Source organism: Aphidius gifuensis, linkage group LG5 (genome assembly GCF_014905175.1).
Source record: "Aphidius gifuensis isolate YNYX2018 linkage group LG5, ASM1490517v1, whole genome shotgun sequence".
NCBI lineage: Eukaryota > Metazoa > Arthropoda > Insecta > Hymenoptera > Braconidae > Aphidius > Aphidius gifuensis.
In genome coordinates, this window is record NC_057792.1 from 20093641 (window position 1) to 20114080 (window position 20440).

The following is a 20440-nucleotide window of genomic DNA, read 5'->3' on the forward strand; positions in this document are numbered from 1 at the left end:
GATAATCAATTATTGATAAACGAAAATATTCATTGAATTTTATATGATAAATTTAGATAGAAAAAATTACATGAAAATATTTTTAATTAGTCGAAAATGTTTTATTATAATCATGATATTCTCACAAAGATAATAATTGTCCTAGAAAAATATGTAATTAATTGGTAATAGATTAAGCGATGGTTTTTTTTATTTTTTATATTTTAAAATTTTATATATTATATTTTGGAATTTGTACGACATTTAGGTAGAGTGGTTTCTTTTTTTGTTTGTCGTGATATCGAAATAGTCAATTAATTGAGTTGACTGTTGACCTATTGTAAACTTGCTTATTTGATAAATAACAAAATAAAAATAAAATGGCAATTTAATGTTTAAAAAAAGATATTAAAATAGATATTAGTGTCATCATTTTTAATTAATTACGATTATATTGAATATTATAATTTTTTTTTTTCATTCGAATTTTTTGGTTTTTATTCTTTAAATATTATATGATTGTCACAAAAATAGATTTAAAAAAGTAATTACATTATCTTGTTGATAGGACGTTCCAAATAAAAATGATACCTCAATAATAGTAAAAAATAAATTAATATTTTTAATTATAGATTGCAAAAAACGTTGATGAATATTTTTGCTTATATAAAAAAATATTTTTAGTGATGCTGATTAAATAAATTTAAAAAAAAATATATATAAAAAATTTGATCATTTTATAATGACCTCGTTTAATTATTATTTCTATTTTTTGATAAAATTTTTTTTTCAGACTTGTAATTCTTCCACAAGGTTATTTTTTATTCTATTTTTTATCAGTGATTAAATTTTTTTTTTTAATTTGAAAATATTAAATTTTTGGATTATATTTTAAATGGAAATAATTTATTACAAATATGATTAGTTTCTTAAAAATTATCCTTGAGATTATGACGGCATTAGAATAATAATGTGAAAAAAAAAAAATTGTAATCAAAGAGTAAATAATTACTTAGTGAACAGGCTGAGCAGTGAGTGATAAATTTTTTTAGACAATGATATAAAAAAGAGTATCAGAAACTGTGTGATGATAGACACGTATGCCTAAATTTTATTCACGTCCTTGGGATTTACATGATTATCATAAATTTGAATATAATTTTGTTATCAGCACCAAATAAATAGAGTCTATTAAAAAAATACTAATGGCTTCTATTTTCGTGAATAATATCAGATTATTTCAGCGGGTATAAATTGACTGCAGATATTAAGCACGACTAATAGTTTCGTTCGAATCGTCAGTCAGCAGCTTTGAAATTATCGGGTACGATATATTTTTTTTATTTTTCTAATTAAACATTGGTAAGCCCAGGATAAAATAATTTTACATGAAATAAATTTATAAAATAAATAATAAATTTGATTTTAATATTTTTTAGAAATAAAATTAACGAGAAACATGAAAAAATTCCAGTTAATATTAATATTTTTAATTTCATATAATTTAATTGAAAGTATTAAATGTGAGCCTGAAATGCCAATGGAGGCTTTGACAATAGCGAGCAAAATAGGAGTAAAAACCTTTACGAAATCGATACCAGATCCAATAATACCTAAAAATTTTGTTGATGAATTAATTCATGAGTATAAATACGGAATCAATGATGATGAAAAAATACGTCCTGAAGTACGTCATTTTTTAAATTACATTGTTCATGATCATGATGGTACAAATAAAAGTCTGGAGATACTCGATTGGGATATGAAAAGAATTGACGAATTTTATGTACCATTTAATGAACTTTTAAAGTCAAATAAAGATGCTAATTTAACAGCTCTTGAAAATTATTTCAACCTTGTTTTATCAGATCAAGATGATGGCGTTCAATATGCTCTCAATCAAATGCAATATTCAACAAGGAAAATATTTGATTTATTAAATTTAAAAATAAACACTGTCAAAGTAAATATTAATTTTAGCTGGACATGAAAAAAATATTTATTTTAACAAAAAAATTTTTATTTCTAGATGTGTAACGACAACATGGTTTTGCGTCAGCAGCATATATCAAATTTTTTAAGTGTTGCAATAAACAAAGCATACAAAGGATACTTTTTAATAATATCAGCATATAAATTTTTGATGAGAAAAAATCAAGGTTTGTTTAAATGATGAAAATTTTAAAAAAATATTAAATTTAAAAGTAAATAATTAATATTTAATTATTTTTTATACACCAGAGGATCATAGACATGAAATAAACAATGCAGTTGAAGAAGCAGAAGTACAAATACAACGTTTTGTTGACGATGCACGTAGTGCAATGTTTAAAGCATCAAGAGATATTCGTAATTGTAATACCCAATATGATATTAAGAATGTAACATTCACTGAAATTGTTGGACCATCTCAAGGATTCGTCTTTGATTCATCAGCAGTTGATATTAATTCCGATTGTCATTCTTTTAACGTTGAATACAAAGTCATTCAGGACTCATGCAAATCTGATAAATCATTATGTTTCGAGCAGTCATGTGCAGCAGATGGTGGAGTACTTAAAAATTGTGATACAATAGGTGGTGATGATATAAAAATATGTCCAGCAGTAAGTTAATCAATTTAAAATATTTTTTTATTTCATAAACGATATTTAATAATTTTTTTTCATTATACTTTTATCATAGATAGACAAATCGAAACGCTATTTATCGATAGAAACTTCTTCTGATAAATGGGGAAATGTTATAGCAGCTAAACAATGCCCCAAAGATATCATAAATAAAAAAAACATAGTGGTGCCACATTATCTTGGTTTGACACATACATCAAGTAAGTTTTGTTACTGCCACTGTGAAAGAAAAAATTGGAAGGAAGGTGATGTTCGAGTAATATCTCTCCAATGGGCTAAAGCAGATTACTTATCAAACAAGTAGTTATTTTTTGTTTCTTCTGCATGTTTCATTAGACATTAAATTTAAATTAATAAAAAAATTTAATAGGGTCATTACGAGCTTGAAATTTCAACAAGAAAATGGTGTAATATCATTGGCTGCCCAGCACGGAGTTATTTTACCTGGTGGATTTATTAATAAGAAAACAGTTCAATGGATTGAGCCTCTGGAACCAAAATTAGTAGAGATCAAAGATGGCTATCCAGAATATCAGTATATTCGTAATAATAAACGACACAGTATCACTGAACGAATGTTGAAAAATGAACAAGATTTTTTGTATATAACATCTGGTCTATCAATAAATCTTGACGACATAACTGTTCCTCCAGGTCATGTTGTCATAGGTTCGTTGTTATTTTTTTCATTAACATCTTGCTTTGCAATTATTCATACAATCAAAAATATAATTTTCATGTTTTTTTTCAAGGTGCTAAATTAAATAAATCTGAGGCTGTTGATGACAAAGATCTTGATGTACTTGAATTAGTTGTTTTGTCAATGGAATTTAATATTTATACAGGTAAATTAGATAATTCACAGCCACATCACACCTCAGCAACAAAATTCATGATGAAAAAACTTGGCCACACAAAAAGGTAATTAATAAAAAATCAATTTTTTCAATACAATAATTTATGACTAATTTTTTTTACAATTTTATTTGTTTTTTTTTTTTATTATTTAGACAAATGATTAATCTTGCAAATGCTAGAAATCCAATAACAATGCAGGGAAAAAACGATGGACTTTCAGCTCCTCATAGTAAACTTCGTTTTCGTGTAACTGATAAAGTAAAAGACATTGGTCAATCAATCGTTCCATTTATTGATATTCAAGAAATAAATTCAGAATTGCCAGTTCCATTATCAAGTGTTGGTCTTTATCATCGTGGATCTACTGGCTCTGGAGGTTTTATTGGACTCAAATTTCAATCGTATGATATAAAAAATTACTTTGAACAAGTAATTTTTGATAACACAGTCGCTTAAATGAAAAATAATAAAATAAATATTTACGTGTTACCATGGTTATGTTAAATCGAAAAAAAATTTCGAATCAACGAAATAAATAAATGTTTTAATCAGTAAGTAAAATAGAATTTTTTCTATAATTATTTCATAGAAAAATAATTTTTTTTTTCATGTGCAAAAGGATGTATAGAATAACGAAAAAGAAATTTATTTTTTTTTTGACATAAAATCATCGTTTACTTCGTGTAATTATCTCTCGACTTTTCAACTATATACACAATTTTTTTTAACAGTTTTTATGCAACTCATTATTATATTTATATACTTTTAATTAGATCATGTATACTAAAGACTAGATTATTTTAATCTTATATATGACCATCAGTAAAGTTCACAGTAAAGTACATTTGTATATTGCTTTTTCATTTTTTTTTCTTTTTAAATAATATTAATTGTAATTTATAAATAAATTGCATTTAAAGCCATGAGCTAATACGTTTTAGAAATACATTGAAACAAGGATTTTTCATAGCTAAAATATTATTCAGTTATTATTAATATAAATAATTTATTTGCAATGAAGAAAGACATTTTTTTTTAATGAAAAATTAATATTTTTTCGACAAAGAAAAATTTTCTACATGTATAAATATTTTTCTAACACAACAAAAAAATTTTCCAATCGAAAAAAATTAGCTTTTTGTTTCAATTAAATATTTTTCGATTAAAAAAAAATAATTTTTTTTTCTCTCAGTTTGTTTTTCTATTCGTTTTACTCAAATTTACTGAATTTTTTTATTTTTATTTATAAAACATTTACGAATAAATTTTCTCCACAATAAATCCTTTTTTCATTGTATAAATAAATATTGATAAAATATCTTCAAACTTCGTCCGATATTATTCTGTTTACAATAATCTATACCCCCAAATTTCCACAGTAATTACATCATGAAAATAATTCAAAACAATAGCCAAATCATAATTAAAAAAATCATTGAAATAATAAACAAAAAAATTTCAAATACAATTCAATTTTTCCAACTAAAAAAAGCCAAAAAAAAATATAATTTGTTTTGAAGATATAAATATTAATTATTAATGAGTAACCAGTTACTTCATTACTCCATAAAATGTACAATAACTTTATCAAATAATATTACTTAAATATTAATTATTTTTTTGTAAACAGATACTTAACATTCATCAATATTGCTCTTTTCATACATTTACTATTTTCAAGTTAAAGATCAAATGCCAAACTAAACATTTTATCTGATATGTACAATCAAATAGTAATCACAATTATTAATAATTAATTTTCTAAAATAACAATTAATTAAATTTGTACATTTTCGACTGACTCAATTGTCATATACAATGATTATTATGCTTGAAAAAATTACTGCTCTATTGCCTCATTATTATTCACGATAACTCCAAAGAGAAATCACAAAAAAAATAACAAATAATCACGAGCATAATTGCATTCATTTACGTTGAATTTTTTTTTAAACAATTGAGTATATATATATTTTTTTTTTTTCGAAATATGTAACCTGTTTTACATAGAGTTCTATATTATATAACTTTTATATATTATACATTAAATTTCTGATTATAAATTATATATTTTCTCAATACTCATTGAGTCAATAAATTATTATCCTTTGTTACAATTAATTTTTTGTCGTTATTAATTTTTGTCGTTATATAGATTTTTATTTTCGTTAAATATCGAAATTCTAAATGAAGTTTTATGTTAGTTACGTTGTTGTCTAAACATTCGGTCAATTATTTTTTTACCTTTAATCGAAATCACGTTTGAGAATTTATATAATACTATAACATGTTAGATATCCTGGTGAATTTAATTAGTCTATAATAAAATTACCACTTAAAGCTGCGGAAAATTTTTTCGTTTCATAAAACTAAGATGAATTTTTATGTTTCGTTAATAACTTGTTAAATACTCGTGAAAAAAAAATACGTTGGATAAATTTAAGATCAAGGTTTTTTTAAATTTACAAAATTTCTTGGTGGCAATAAAATAATTGTCAATTTTTTTCCAACTGCCAGAGTATTTTTCTAAATTTTTTTAGTATTATCTTGATGATTTGATGATGAAAAAAAAAATCAAGTGAATAATAAATAACTTCCGCAGCTTGAAATGGATCATCTCCACATTTTTTTTTTTTTATCGATTTATAATTATTGTTTGCGGGTTTTTTTCGAAATATTTTGAAAATTAACGGTCGAATTTTCATGTGGAATATTTCGTTTGAAGGATTTAACATTTGCTAATGATAAAATACATTTAACGGAGTGTTCAAGTTGACTTTTAAATGTAAAAAAGTTGACTGGAAATTGCTGTATGTTGATTACTATGCTTCATTGATGGCAATATTTAATAACTCGATAGTTTTTGATAAAAATAAATTTTTTTTTTATATGTAAAATTGATATTAACGGCTGTTTTTGGGGTATTATATATTTATACCATTATGGAAGTTGAAAGTAATGATTGTTGAATTAATTTGGTGACTGCAACTTGACTCAGGTTGTCGATGTTGATTCAACATCTTTTTGTGACACTTTACGCTGCTTGAGTCCAGTTGCAAGATACGAAAATACGCATATAACAGCGTAACAAATTTCACGAGCCTGAAAAATAATTTTTTCAAATGAATATTAAAATTAAACTTAATCTATTTATGTTTTTAGAATTGATACAAGACTCATGGAAAATAAGGCAATAATATTTTCAATTTAAAAAATATTTATCTATTTTTTTTATAACAAATAAATACAAGTGGAACATACCATTGGTGATATATATTTTCTTTGAATAATTTGTCGTGTTTTTGGATCTGAAAAAAGCAAAAAAAAAAAAAAAATCATAAGTATTTAAAATTAATTATTGCATGTTTATAAAATTATAAAAATAACACTCACTGAATTCTTCCAGCACAAATATTCCACCGTTTTGAGTGAAGCATTTTCGGATATGTTCAAACTTAACAAAAAACTGGAAAAATAATTTATACAAATTATTAGAATAGCTCAAAAGTGATCTTTAAATCCAGCACATGCATTTTTACAATCAATTTTTTCATTGTAAATTCAACATATTGAATTATACAATTATAATTATATATATTAAAAATATAAAAACCTTCTAAGGTTTACTATCACACTTTTGTGGGATTTTTAAAAATTTCTAACGGACAAAATTATTTTAATTTACGTGTAAATGATAGCTTGAAATTTTTTTCATAAAAATACCGAATTTAAAAATGTCGAAATTCAAAGATACCTTGCAAAAATCTTTATAAATTTTTATCACAAAATTTTTACAAAATTAAGAAAAGAAAAATAAATAATTAATCCATTTATTTGGATTTAAAAATTTATAAAAATATTAATTGATAATTGACCCACAAAAATATGTTTTATCCTAACGAAAATTATTTATAACATATACAAAATCACTAGTGCTACCAAATTCAATTCTGGAGTTAAAAATTTTTATTACATATTTTAATTTTAAATAAAAACTTTGTCGTTGATTTTTCATTTAATTTTGTCGCGGTTTTTCGAAAAATACTTGGCAAAAATTATGGAAAAGTGTTCGTCTTATTTAAAGAAAAAAAAACTTAAAAATTTTATTGAAAATTAAATATATAATTGGCTGAAAATATCGACAACCCGGTGATGTTACAATTAAATTTTTAATTTGAATTTATAAATTTTGAAAATTTTTTTGATAACACTAATAATTTGGCATTTTAAATTCCCGATAATATTTCTATGTTGCCATGCAATGTATTTATATCAAAAATACTCCGTAATTCGTAACAACAATTTTGAAAAATTTATATTTTAAAAATAAACCCTGCTGTTGTTAATTGACGATCAATATTTTAAAATAGTTAATACAGCATGCATATATAATAATTTAATAATTCAAAAAAATTTTACACTGACAGGCACTGCGAAGACAGTTTAAAAAATTGTTAGTTTACAACTGGATTATAAACGAATAACAGTGTTACGTGTTTTTTTTATTTTGATGAAATAATTTCTCAAATAAATTCTGTTTCTAATTTATTACGTAAATATAATAAAAACAGTAAAATTGATTGAATAAAAGCGAAGTAAATCAAAGAAAATTAAACAAAAAAAATCAAAGAAAATTCGGACAAAAATTGAAAATAAAAAATTATTATAATTATACTCGCGAGGAAATAATTACAAGGAACATCAGCTCAATTTGAGTATTAATTTGTATTTTATAATTGCCAAGTTAAAAAATCATCTGAGGATGTGAAATTGAATGAATTTTTGTGATAAAATTATGTGTGTACCAGCAGGCATTTAACAAGATAAAAGTAAATGAACGCATACTTATTAAATTTGTGTGTTTGCGTGACTAGTGATCATCAATTATGAAAATATTTTATCTATAAATTTATACATTATATAAAATATTTTCATAAGAGCTGTTACCACAGTATATTTTACTCAACAATATAATTAAATTTTGTACATAAATTTTTGAGTGAATGACTAAGCAAGCGACTAAATATTTCTCTCTACAGATATTCATTTTTAATTAAGTTACTACGCATACAATCAACTCAAGGTGTGTAGATAAGCATCAACCAAAAGATCAACATATTTTCCTAGTAATTTAAAAATTATAAATAAAATTTTTGTTTTAGATTTAACAGCTGATGACTGCTAATTTTTACTGCTCAATTTTTTTTATTTTTAATTTGATTTTACTTCGATACAAACGAAAAAATTTCTGGGTTAATTAGATTTTTAAATGCTTATTTACAAACCTTGCAGACAATCCAATTAAATTTAATTCTCTCTTAAAATATTGCAATTTTTTAACATCCCAAAAAATTGGTATTTCTTCTTTTTTTTTTTTGACTAACATAAAGCTAGACAAAAAAAATATTATACTATAAATTGGCACCGGTATAAAATATGGTATTGAAAAAAATAAAAAAAATATGAAAAATATTTTTTGAACCCGGTAAATTCAGGGTTGCTGGTTCGAATCCGCCGAGGTGCGATAATTTAAATTTCTTTAAAATCAATAGAAAATTTGTGCCACGTTTGGAGTTGATTAAATAATTAAACAGATTTTTTGACTGAATTATTAAAGAGCTTTTTAATAAGCTAAAATAATTGTTTAAAATTTGAGAAAACCGAAAAGGCGTAATTAACATTTGACAATTTATTAAACACACTAAATATATATTTTCATTGCATCTAAATACAGGCCATTTAAAAAGTGCTACATGTTACATATAAATTAAAAAACCCAAAATAAAATTTATTATTATATTAATGATTTAATGAACTAAAAAAAAATATATAATTTTTAAATAATGATTCATGTATGAATTGAGAGGTTTATTAAGTGGCAATATTAACTTCATGCAGAAACCAATGACAAATCTCAATCCTTACACTTATCAAATTTGAAGTTAAAAATTTAATTGAAATTACTAATCGACAGTGTATTTAAATTTTAATAATTGCAGCACTTAAATTTTACCTTATACAAAATCAAATAAAAAGGCCAACATTGATTATAATTAAAATGTGATGATGATATATATATACTGAACTGTAACAATTATTCATTAAAAAAAATTTTTATTCAATACCTCGAAATCCTGTTTATCCAGCCCAGGTAAAGTCGTGGAACAGGACAAAAACAAAAAACAGAACAACAATAAATCATACTCTTTTTATTTCGATGTATTTTTTCGTTATATTTTTTAAATGATACTGAGCATTTTTTATTTCTTAATTTGATTTATCAAAAAAAAAAAAAAACAACGAAAAATGATGCTTTGAGAAAAAAATTTAAATGAGTATGCATAGTTGTTTTATAAGAAAAATTTGGTAGACTATTTTTTAGATAAAATTTATCGAAAGTATTTGTTACTACATGGAAAAATTATAACATGACAAATGAGCAATGTGAGCATCGAAAAATAGCAAATTAAGATTCGAAATTTTCTATAGTAATTTGGGGATTTTGTATTAGACAAAAAACTGATCAACGAAATTCATCTGGTTGTGGTAATTTGAGCAAATGGATTTAGATTTGTTGGAGGTATAATTTAATTTTTTATTTTAGAATAATGTGTTTTTAATTTTTGTGTTATTTTACCATTTCTTCATTTACCAATGATACTTTTTTAAAATCAATATTTAAGAAAAATGATTATACAAAGTAATTATTTTTTTTCGAAACTTGTATTGGTTTTTTTTTGAATTATTTTTTAAAAATATATGTAAATTATTTTTTAATATAAATAATTTTGTAATTTAGCCATTCATTCTTGCATTCATTTAATTATTTATATTAACTTGGAAAAAATAAGAAGAGACCCCGACGGGATTCGAACCCGCGATCAAAAGTCGTGACTATTTTGCGACAAGGGCCTTTTACTTTTCCAAGCTTAACACATCTTAAATAATAATTTTAAAAAATTATTTAATATTTTCTTTGAAGACTATTGAATAGTGAAAAGATTAACACTCGTAGAATTTTTTTATGGAAATTATATTTTAAAATATTAAGCATTATCTAACTAGCGATGTCATTGAGCACTTATCCGTATAAATTTAAATTAAGCTCATTTGTCAGTGAGAAAACAATACTAAAAATATCTAATTATTTTTTATATCTTCAAGTTTGTTGACATTTGTTTTCTCATTGTTACTACTGAAATAAAATAAATAATATATTATATAATAAATTAAATCAAATAGGAAAAGTAAAATAAAATCGAAACAATTATTTCGATGCAATGACAGCGTGATAGAAAAATTATTGCGATTAAAGCTATTTGCCTGAGCTAAAAAGCCTGTCAATTTCATCTGGATATTAAAATTATGAGCATTCTTTGTTCATCCACATAAATATATTGTTTTAAAAATTATTATAAGTTAATATAACGAATAAATTTATATAGAAAAATTTGTAGAAAATATTTGTAAAACATTTCACGTTGAATCAAACAGTTAAAACTTCACTCGATTGTTCATGACTATTTATTTTTTTTTAATTACATACCACTAAATTATTTCCCTTTTTAAATTAAAAAAAAATTGTAATAATACTCTCAAAACGAAAAAAAAATTATGAGCTTTTTTTTCTATTACTTGATGAATTAGAAAACATTTTTTATATACGATTTTTTATTAATTAAAGTATTATTGTAAATGTGAGTGATTTAATTGCTTGATTCGACATGAAATGTATATAATATTATTTTATTTAAATTTTAATTTGCGGCTTTATTTTATCTCTTACCTTACTCTCTGTGTAATTTTTTAAAAAAACTAGTAATATTTCTCCGAACTACTCCGTAGTGTCTCCGTATTTTTCAGTATCATTTGGAATTATTATATCAAGAAAAACCTCCGGAAAAATATTAACCAATAGGTTTGAAAATGAAACTATTTCCACCATTCAAGCGTTTTTTAATTTTAAAATTATTATAATTGATATTTATGGTATATCTAAAAAAAAAAAAGCGCAAGATTTGACTAGAATATTTAACAATATTAAGTAAACATTGTTAAATTGTTCAAGCTATTTTTAAAATCTACTTGTTAGCATTTATTATCTAAATTTCGCATTATCGCAGCCGCAAATTGAAATTAAAATAACAAAAAAAAAAAAAAAAAATAAAAGACTTTTTAAAAATTATAAATAAATTTTATATAAATATAGAGTAGAAAATAATTCGTTCAAAAGTCTGCCACTGCACATTGAGCTTCATGCAAGAAAAAACATTAACCCTTAATCTCGTTAAATAAGATAAAGAGATAAAAGAAAAAACGACAAAATAAATATGCATCCACTTAAATTCGCTTACAAGATAATCCAAAGTTACTGAAACAGTATATATTCATACTAACTGCTTAATTATTAATTTGTATAATTTACTAATTTCGGTAACTTTGTTAACTGCGAGATTTTATCTGGTGATTAGTGCAAGAATCTAGTAGACTTTAACAATCAACAAATATTTCTAAATTTAAATTTCGTCAAAATCTTGAAGATTCTGATTTATTTTACCGGAGATAATTGGATTTGAAAGTACATTGCATGGCAAAGGAAAAAATACACGTGAAATATATTTTTTACGTTCAAAATTGATGAGCAATTGCAACGTTATTAATTACTGACTACGCCATTAAAAAAAATTAATAAAATTGTAATTTACATTAGAATTTTTTTAGTACTTTGCATACACTATAATTATTTTTATTTGAAATATTTTTCCGTGCATAATAAAAAAATATTATCATTATTTAGGGTGAATTTTTTAATGAAATTCTATCGAAGTTTAGCCTCCCCTAAATTTTTTTCATTTAGGAAAATTCCTTGTCCCTACAGCTGAACTTTTTTCGAGGGTATAAAGCTCTTTATTTCGATTTTTTCTAGGTCTTATATATTTTATATTTTTTGTCCAGTTTGATATCGAAATACATAAACACTTTGCTCGATGATAAATGACATGCAAAAATATATTTTACTAATTTAAAATTATTATTTGAAAAAAGCTGTTATTTTTTTTACAAAAAAATTGATAACAATAATTTTCCATTGCCATGAAATGCCATTTTCTTTTTATTCATTTTAAAAAAATTCAAGTGCGAAAAATTTCATTCATTTTTTTCTTGTTAATCATACCTTGGAAACATTTTTAAATCTGTCGTTTAATTGGAAAATTTTATTCATTTAAAAGACAATTTTTTTTTATTAAAGTTTGTTTAATTTTTTTTTTTGAATTCTAAATTATTTTTTTTATTATTTTTTTAAATATCATTGGTAACCGAAAGAAATAGTTTCAATTTACGTTTACCGGATGAAGTTTAATATCTCAATCGAAATTTGAGTCTTTAGAAATGACTCAAATTTCGATTTCAAAAACAATGATTACTCGTAAAAAATTATATTAATTTATAAATTAATCTATCAAAAACCGATGGTGAAAATGTTAATGTTTATTTTTGTATTGTCACGATTTTTGTACGAATTTTTCTAATGATAAAATTTATTGTAATATGTCAGTGTATAACTGAAATTAAAAAATTTCTTAAAAAACAAATTAAATTATAATTAAAAAAAAATGAAAAAACCAGAAATTCATTACATAAGAAATGAGATAAAGAAAATTAAAAAAAAAAAAATTAAATAATAAGATTACTACCTTGCTATTGGCGAAGAGTAAACCAACGCCTTCAATGCATACTTGAAGAAGCCCACCTTCTCCTGTATGCATATCTTGAACTGGAAATTCATCACCAAGTTCAATACCAAGATTTGCTCGACCCCTTGCAGCTGCTTTTTCAATTGCATCTTTAATGCAATAATAAAGATCTTTGCACTAGAAAAAAAAATTAATTTTAAAATATATTTCCATCATAGAAATAACACCACTAATTTTGTGATGAAAAAAAGCTAAACATACTTTTTTTGTATAATAATTATGAAGTTCTAGTCGATCACAATTTCGTCTAGAAAGGCACAAGACTTTATTCTTTGGGCTACATGTCATATTGACTAATCTTTCATACCACCAACGTTCGACAATAACACCGTTTACTGATCTCAAAACAAGTCCGTCATGTCGAACTTCAAGAAAACGTAATTCTCCATCGGCATTCGTACCTGCATGGACCGTAAACGATTGTCTATGCATTTGTCGAGACGTCAGTGGCTTTAAATCAATATCATTTCCATGCTAAAAATTAATTAATTAATTAATAATCATTATTATAAAAATTAAAATAACATAAATAATTAAGAAATAATCAATTTTAATTACCAAATTATCAATTTGATCAAGTAACTGATTTAATTCTTGACTATAAACAAGACCAATATGACTTTTACCAAGTAAACGACGTACTTTTCTTTTAACTTCAAGTTTAGGTACGTTAAGCATCACTAAAATTGCTGTTAAATTATGTAAAAGTGTACATAATAATCTGTCTTCATCATGCTCTAGACGTCTTCGTTCACTGTCACTCAAACTTTTGTATCTAAAAAATATATTTTTTTATTTTTAATTGTGTATATTTATTTTTTGAAAAATGATTCATCATACCTTGCCATCATTTCACTTGGTCCCTGATCCATTCCTATCATATCACGCTCTTGAGATACAGCATCTAAAAAAGCATCTTCCCAAAATTGCATTTGATCCCAAAGACGTGAACGTTCTTTTCCTATTAAACCTTTATAAAATTTTAAAAATAAATTTTAAATATTTTCTAAATTATTTTTAGCATTTCGAAAAATTTTCTTTTTTTACATTTATTTGTTCATACCATTGTGTATTTTAATTACGAACAAAAAAATTAAACAATATTTTTTATCTAAATGATTTATAAATTTTTATTTAATTTTTTTTTAAAAATAGATAAATTATTTTTTATTTTAAAAAAATAATTATCGAAATATTTTTACCTTCAAATAAATAAGTTCTAGCTGATTCAGGACTTGGTGTTGTAGTTGTTGTTACTAAACTACCACCATGATATCTAAATCCAGTACTGAGTGATGATTTATTTGACCACAAACCTCCAGTTGGTTTTTCATGTGGTGTTTTACCTTCTAGCTCACTATCAGACACAGATCCACGTGGTGTAGATCCAGATGATAAACGAAATTGTTGATTAACAGGTGTACTTTTATTTGATGATGGTGATGGACTTGAAACAGTTGATGAATGACTTTTCCCTCCCTGTTTTAAGAAACAAGAATTAATGCTTGCGTATTTTTTAGATAAAAAAAATATTGATTACTTACTTCAGTATCAAAAGAAGCAAGCTTACTAAGAAGCTTTCCTTTTTTAGAAAACATATCGAGAAATATATCAGCTGTTGATTGATTATTTTCACTTGATGATGTTGATGAAGCATGTGAAATTTCAAGTCGTACTAATGATGGATCATGAGGTGACATTTTTGATGGATCAATAAATTCCGATTGTTTTTTAAGTTGATTTGGATTATCTGGATTATCATAAGTACTTGTTTGCATCATCAGTGGTGTTTCGAATGATCCATCAGACATGTCCTTGCTCCAATAATGTGTATGAGCAATTTCCATCAATTGAAAAACAGATGCCATACCTCCTAGACCAAAATTATTAAATGTAAAAGCAAGACCACTTGCTACTGCTTGAAGGCACATCAACATTCCTTTATAAACTCCTCTTGATATATGCTAAACAAATAAAATAAATAAATTAAAATAGTTAAAATAATTTTATATTAAATTAATATACTTACAACGTCATCTATATGATCATCTGGACTTATTTTTTTACTCAATCCTTTGTTTAATTTTGTAACAATAAAATCACGATAACTTTCATCTTCCATTAATTTTTTTAAACGATTAAGTTTAAAAAATCCAACACCTTCACCAAGAACAATTTGATTAACAACTTCAGTTAAAAAACTTTGATTATCAATATTTGTATTTGATCTTTCAGCATTTTGTGAACGTTGTTCATCTTCACGATTATTTCTACCAATTGAATTTTTAGCTGTTGATGTTTTATCATTTTGTGAATTTTTACCTCTTCTAAATGGACTAAATGATGTTTTATTTTGTCCTTTTTGTGTATTTGAATCAGTATTACTACTTCGTCTACCAGTTTTACCAAAAAAATCACTAATCATATTACTTGTTTGAGTTGCAATACCATTAAAATCACTACTAACATTACTAAAAAAATCTCTTCCAATATCACGTTTCATTCTATTATCTGTTGTTATTAATTGTGTATTTGACATACGTTTACGTGAATTACTATTTGGTGATAATGGAGAACGTGGTGGTGATGATGATTGTTGTGATTCACCAAGACTTTTTAATAAACCTTTTTTTGTTGCAGCTTCTTTAGCACTTTTAGTTAATTCACCAATTGTACTTTTTCCAACATATGTTAAATCATCAATTGTATTTTTACTAACACCAGCAGCTGTTTTACTAGCTTCAATTGCTGTTTTTGATGCTTCTTGTACTGATTTTGTTGCTTCATCAACAGCTTTTTTAGTTTGTTGTGTTAAATGTTCAAATGGTGTAAATATACTTTCTTCACCAGCTTCAGTTATTTTTTCTTTAGCTTGATGTTTTAATTTATCCATATGTGCTAAAAAACCATCTTGACTACTTTGTCTTGTTGTTTCTCTAACTTGTGATGCAATTTGTTCAAATAATGATCCTTGTGATGATTGTCTAAATATACCATTACCACTGTCCATACTACTACCACCACTTTCACCACTACCAGAACTATTTTGACGTTGTGAATTTATTGATGTAATTGATTCATGTTTACCAATACTACCAGTTATACTATTTCTTGACTCATTATTATTTTTACCATCATTACTATTTCCACTAAATTTACGTGTTGGTATAGATGGTCCAGTTGTATTGCCTAGACTTGATGTTTTATTTAAAATATTATTAATACTCATTTGTTTTTCACTACTAGGCACTACCTGTGTATTTTGATTTTCTAAAATTTGACGTTGTTGTTGTTGTTGTTGTTCTTGATCATCTGGATTTAATTCTAATTCTGAATCTCTATTAAAACTTGGACTACTTAAATCACTGTGACTTGATGATGTACTAACTGGTGAATCTGGTCGTATTTTTGTGTCTTCTTCAATACCTGGATACTGTAGATGTTCAGGTGGATTATATAAATTTTTTGGATCAACAGATAATGACATAATTTGTGGTAAAATATTATTATTATTATTATTATTATTATTATTACTAACAGATAAATCAGATGATACCATTTCAGATACAAAATCACTTAATGATGAATATGATGAACTTGTACTTTCAGCTCCTTCTGAATCTGAACTTTCATCTGTTGGTTGTTGTTCAATTTCTTCAATTGATTTTAATGTATTATTCAATGAACTTTCTTGATTCCATACTGAAAATAATATTGGCTCTAAGCTTGGTGCAAACCATCTTGATTTATCACCAATTTGTAATGGATCAAATACACCAGTTTGTACACGTAAATATGCAACATTATTTGGTGTTAATGACCATTCAGCAAGAAATTCAACAGCTTGTGTTCTTGCAAATCTATCAAGGAACTCAGATGTTTTTGGTCTTGATCGTAAAAATGAATTTATTTGAAATGCAACAACTGGACGTGGATATAATCTCAATGTTCTTGTATGTTCAGCAAAATTTGCTAGTAAATTTTGTGAATTAAAAAATCTAACAATTGCAACACGTGTTGCAACATCAACTGAATCAATATCATTACCATAAATAAATGGATTAATTTGTGGTAATGAAGATTTTTGTTGTTGTTGTTGTTGTGTTGTTGAATTTGATACTTTACTTGGTGTTGAAGCAGTTGATGCAATTGGTGAATTAATTGGACTTGATGGAGAAAATTGATTAGCACTACGATCAACATTATGCTGATGTTTATTTAATGAATTAACACTTAAATTTGAATTATGTGATACGTTGCTTTCTCGTCTACTTGGTGATGATGATGATGGTAAATTTCCTTGTGGTGATGGTGTATTTTTTTGTGAACCAGATGAACTACCACCAATGATATTTGATCCAACTTGATCCATCAATTGCATTGCTTGTTTTAAATGATTTTTTAATATTGTACCTTCTGGCTCTGGTAGAGCTGGTAGACTATCATAAATACCACTTGGTGGAGTTATTTTATTACTATCTAAATCAACAAGCCATATATCATCTGGCATTTGAAAATTTTGTTTGTACATTAAAAATGAAGCTGGTATTCCAATGACAAATGGTGTTGGTGCTAGTAATAATTGTTCAGCACAACTCATACATGTTGGAAGCAGTGGTATTGCTGGAAACATATACTGTAATGGATAAATCATTGCAACAAATGCCATGACAGACATTGAAAGAGCATTATAATCACGTGACTGTAAAACAATCTATAAAAATAAATGAAAATTAATTATTAATTTATAAAAATGAAAAATTGAAAGAAGAAAAAAAACAACAAACCTTGTTTTCAAGAAGAATTAATGTCATGACTTTTAGGCTAATATCAACACCAAGTAATTCAAGTGGTAAATGAAGTGGAAAATCAACTAAAGAAAATCTTGTATGATCTGGAAGTGCAAAACATAAAGCTGGTTGTACATGAGGTGATAAAATATTAATTTCAATTCTTGTTTTTTCTGGTACTGGTACTGGTGCACTTAATAAACGTAATATCCAAGTTTCAATTTCACGTACATCATGAACAATTAATGATGATGCATTTTCAATATTTTGACCAATTAATGCACTCCAAATAGTATCTCTAAATAACATCATCAAACAAGAAAGCAATATAAGTATAACATAATTAAATTGTTTTTTTTGTTCAGCTAATTTAATTACCTGTGTGATTGTCGTGATGTACCACCTCTTTGTGATGATGCATTATCACAGCATGCATCAATAATTTTTTTTAATACAAATAAACACTCACGAAAGTGTGAAAAAAATGGATGATGTGATACAATGCATAATGATGTTAATGAATAATTTTGTATACGTTGATTTCTACGTGATGCTCTTGGTGATGGTGAATGACTACCTCCACTTTCACTGTCACCACTTGGTACTGTTATTCCAAGACGTGGTGGATGTATTATTCTTGGTGTATCTGAACCATAATTACTTGTATATTCACGCTCAGAATCACTGTGACCAAATGCACTATTTCTGTAATCACTGTTAACAATTATTCTAATATATTTTTATAAAAATATTCATTATTTTTAATTGGATAATTTTATATTATCATTTAATTTTTAATAAAAGTTTACCTTGAAAATGCTGAATCAGTACTTTTATCCATACTTTTACGCCAATTTTCTTTTCGCATTTTTGAATCATGTTTGTCTATTCGTATTCGTACACCGCTACCAGCTGAATTTGTTATTTTTTCAACTGGACGATAAAAATTTACACAAATTCCATATCTCGTTTTGCCTAGGTAAATATAATTTTTAAAAATATTTAAATTGATAAATCAGTTTTTAAATAATTGCTGATAATAGACATGTAATTTTTTTTTTTACCTGAATCTTTGTCAGTTAATGTAAATGTAAATGATGTTGATTCTCGTAGAGCTGATTTTTTTGGTCCAATACTTGTGCAGCCTTCAGGCTGGCAAAAATACACCATGTCCAAGGGCAATGGAAAATCTTTATGATCATTTACTGGATAACGACGTAGCAATTCTGGAACCTAGATAATTTTTTTTTTAATATTATTGTTTGGATAATTTTTTAAATTCATTTTCATTTACCTGGACAGGTTTTCTAGATTGCGTGTAAGTTCTTACTCCTACGATTGCCAAATAATCGACTAATCGTGGACAAAGAAACTTCTTTTGGATATCCATTTTAAATCTTCAATGTCGACATTCGGTTTTTTTTTTTTAATCTATTTAATGTGCTGGCAAAAATTTGTGACCTTGCCGAAGCAATTATATTTCACGTATGACTACAACAGGGTCATGATGAAAAACTAAAAAATAAAAATTAATATATAATTTTTTATATAGAAAATTAAATTATTCAGCTATCAAAAAAATAATTTAAATTAATTTTATTTTAATGACCAAGGCATATTTATTGTAATCTTTTTAACACTGGATTTACATAAACTAATTTGAACAAAAATATTTGTAACAGTAAAAATAAATAATAAAAAATAAAATTAATTAAATTGAAATATTAAAAAAATTATTTTACTATTGTAATTAATTAAAATAAAATTTTTATTATTGTAAAAAAATGTATGGAAATAAAATTTAAAATGTTAAATATTTTTTTCTTTCATTAAAAATATTTTTGTAGCTAAAAAAATATGAGGATTTTAAAATAATGGCTTAAAAATAATTAAAATCAATAAATTGCAATGAAAATAGTGTAAATTTTTTTATTATAATTTTACTTACATTTTTTTTTTTTTACTAAATCTAAGTTTTACGTCTAACAAGTGAGTTGGTCGAGTCGAGTTGTGAATAGTAACCCGCGCACAACTTGCACTGCGTCGAATCGTAATGATAAGCGATAAGCAATAGTTAAATGAAAACAAAAAAGTGGGACAACAAGTTTGTCCATGGATCAATACAATATTTAATAATATTTTTGTCAGCTGAGTATACGCAAGTGTATATAAAGTTTATGACTACAACTATTACTTTAATACTCTTCAAGTCTCCAATCTCCATCAGCTGATTAAGTAGATGTTTTTCATTTAAAAAAAAATATACAAATTAATTTTTAAATACATTTTTTATATCTTTATTCAAGGATTATTAATAAATTTCTATTTTCAAGTTGTTTATAATTTTACAACAAAAACAAAGAGTCTTTTTTCATTTAAATTTCGTTGTAGTAAAATTTTTTTGCTTATCGAAATCGAAATATTTACT

General features: G+C 24.9%; 2 protein-coding genes across 5 annotated transcripts; one reads left to right on the forward strand and one right to left on the reverse strand.

Annotated features, from left to right (window-relative positions):
* Positions 1–1424: 1424 nt before the first annotated feature.
* Positions 1425–4028, forward strand: LOC122858378. Its single transcript, XM_044161241.1, has 7 exons — positions 1425–1942; positions 2009–2138; positions 2221–2585; positions 2665–2909; positions 2980–3278; positions 3362–3530; positions 3620–4028. The coding sequence occupies exons 1-7, from the start codon at positions 1439–1441 to the stop codon at positions 3921–3923; spliced, it is 2016 nt and encodes a 671-aa protein (XP_044017176.1). The 5' UTR covers positions 1425–1438; the 3' UTR covers positions 3924–4028.
* Positions 4029–4323: 295 nt separating this feature from the next.
* LOC122858377 (MAP kinase-activating death domain protein) lies at positions 4324–20240 on the reverse strand. Of its 4 annotated transcripts, none has more exons than XM_044161237.1 (17): positions 19961–20240; positions 19307–19527; positions 19077–19245; positions 18822–18987; positions 18391–18741; positions 18010–18310; positions 15252–17936; positions 14767–15186; positions 14425–14701; positions 14063–14192; positions 13781–13997; positions 13424–13696; positions 13163–13339; positions 9593–9601; positions 6861–6933; positions 6729–6775; positions 4324–6569 (listed from the first exon to the last, which is right to left on the reverse strand). In XM_044161237.1, exons 2-17 carry the CDS (start codon positions 19400–19402, stop codon positions 6462–6464), a joined length of 5499 nt encoding a protein of 1832 aa, XP_044017172.1. In that variant the 5' UTR covers positions 19403–19527; positions 19961–20240; the 3' UTR covers positions 4324–6461. The 4 variants fall into 4 exon arrangements, with proteins under 4 accessions (XP_044017172.1, XP_044017173.1, XP_044017174.1 ...); XM_044161239.1 differs by having other exon boundaries at positions 5643–6569; positions 18391–18726; XM_044161238.1 differs by lacking the exon at positions 9593–9601.
* Positions 20241–20440: the final 200 nt, after the last annotated feature.

What these genes read in the sequence shown, in the direction of transcription:
- LOC122858378 (XM_044161241.1), top strand. Translation starts at nt 1,439, where the DNA reads ATGAAAAAATTCCAGTTAATATTAATATTTTTAATTTCATATAATTTA. An exon ending in GCAGATTACTTATCAAACAA is followed by an intron (nt 2,910 to 2,979) that starts GTAGTTATTTTT and finishes AAAATTTAATAG; the next exon opens with GGTCATTACGAGCTTGAAAT. An exon ending in AAACTTGGCCACACAAAAAG is followed by an intron (nt 3,531 to 3,619) that starts GTAATTAATAAA and finishes TTTATTATTTAG; the next exon opens with ACAAATGATTAATCTTGCAA.
- LOC122858377 (XM_044161237.1), bottom strand. Translation starts at nt 19,402, where the DNA reads ATGGATATCCAAAAGAAGTTTCTTTGTCCACGATTAGTCGATTATTTG. An exon ending in ATTAACTGACAAAGATTCAG is followed by an intron (nt 18,988 to 19,076) that starts GTAAAAAAAAAA and finishes ATATTTACCTAG; the next exon opens with GCAAAACGAGATATGGAATT. An exon ending in TTGATCAAATTGATAATTTG is followed by an intron (nt 13,697 to 13,780) that starts GTAATTAAAATT and finishes ATTAATTTTTAG; the next exon opens with CATGGAAATGATATTGATTT.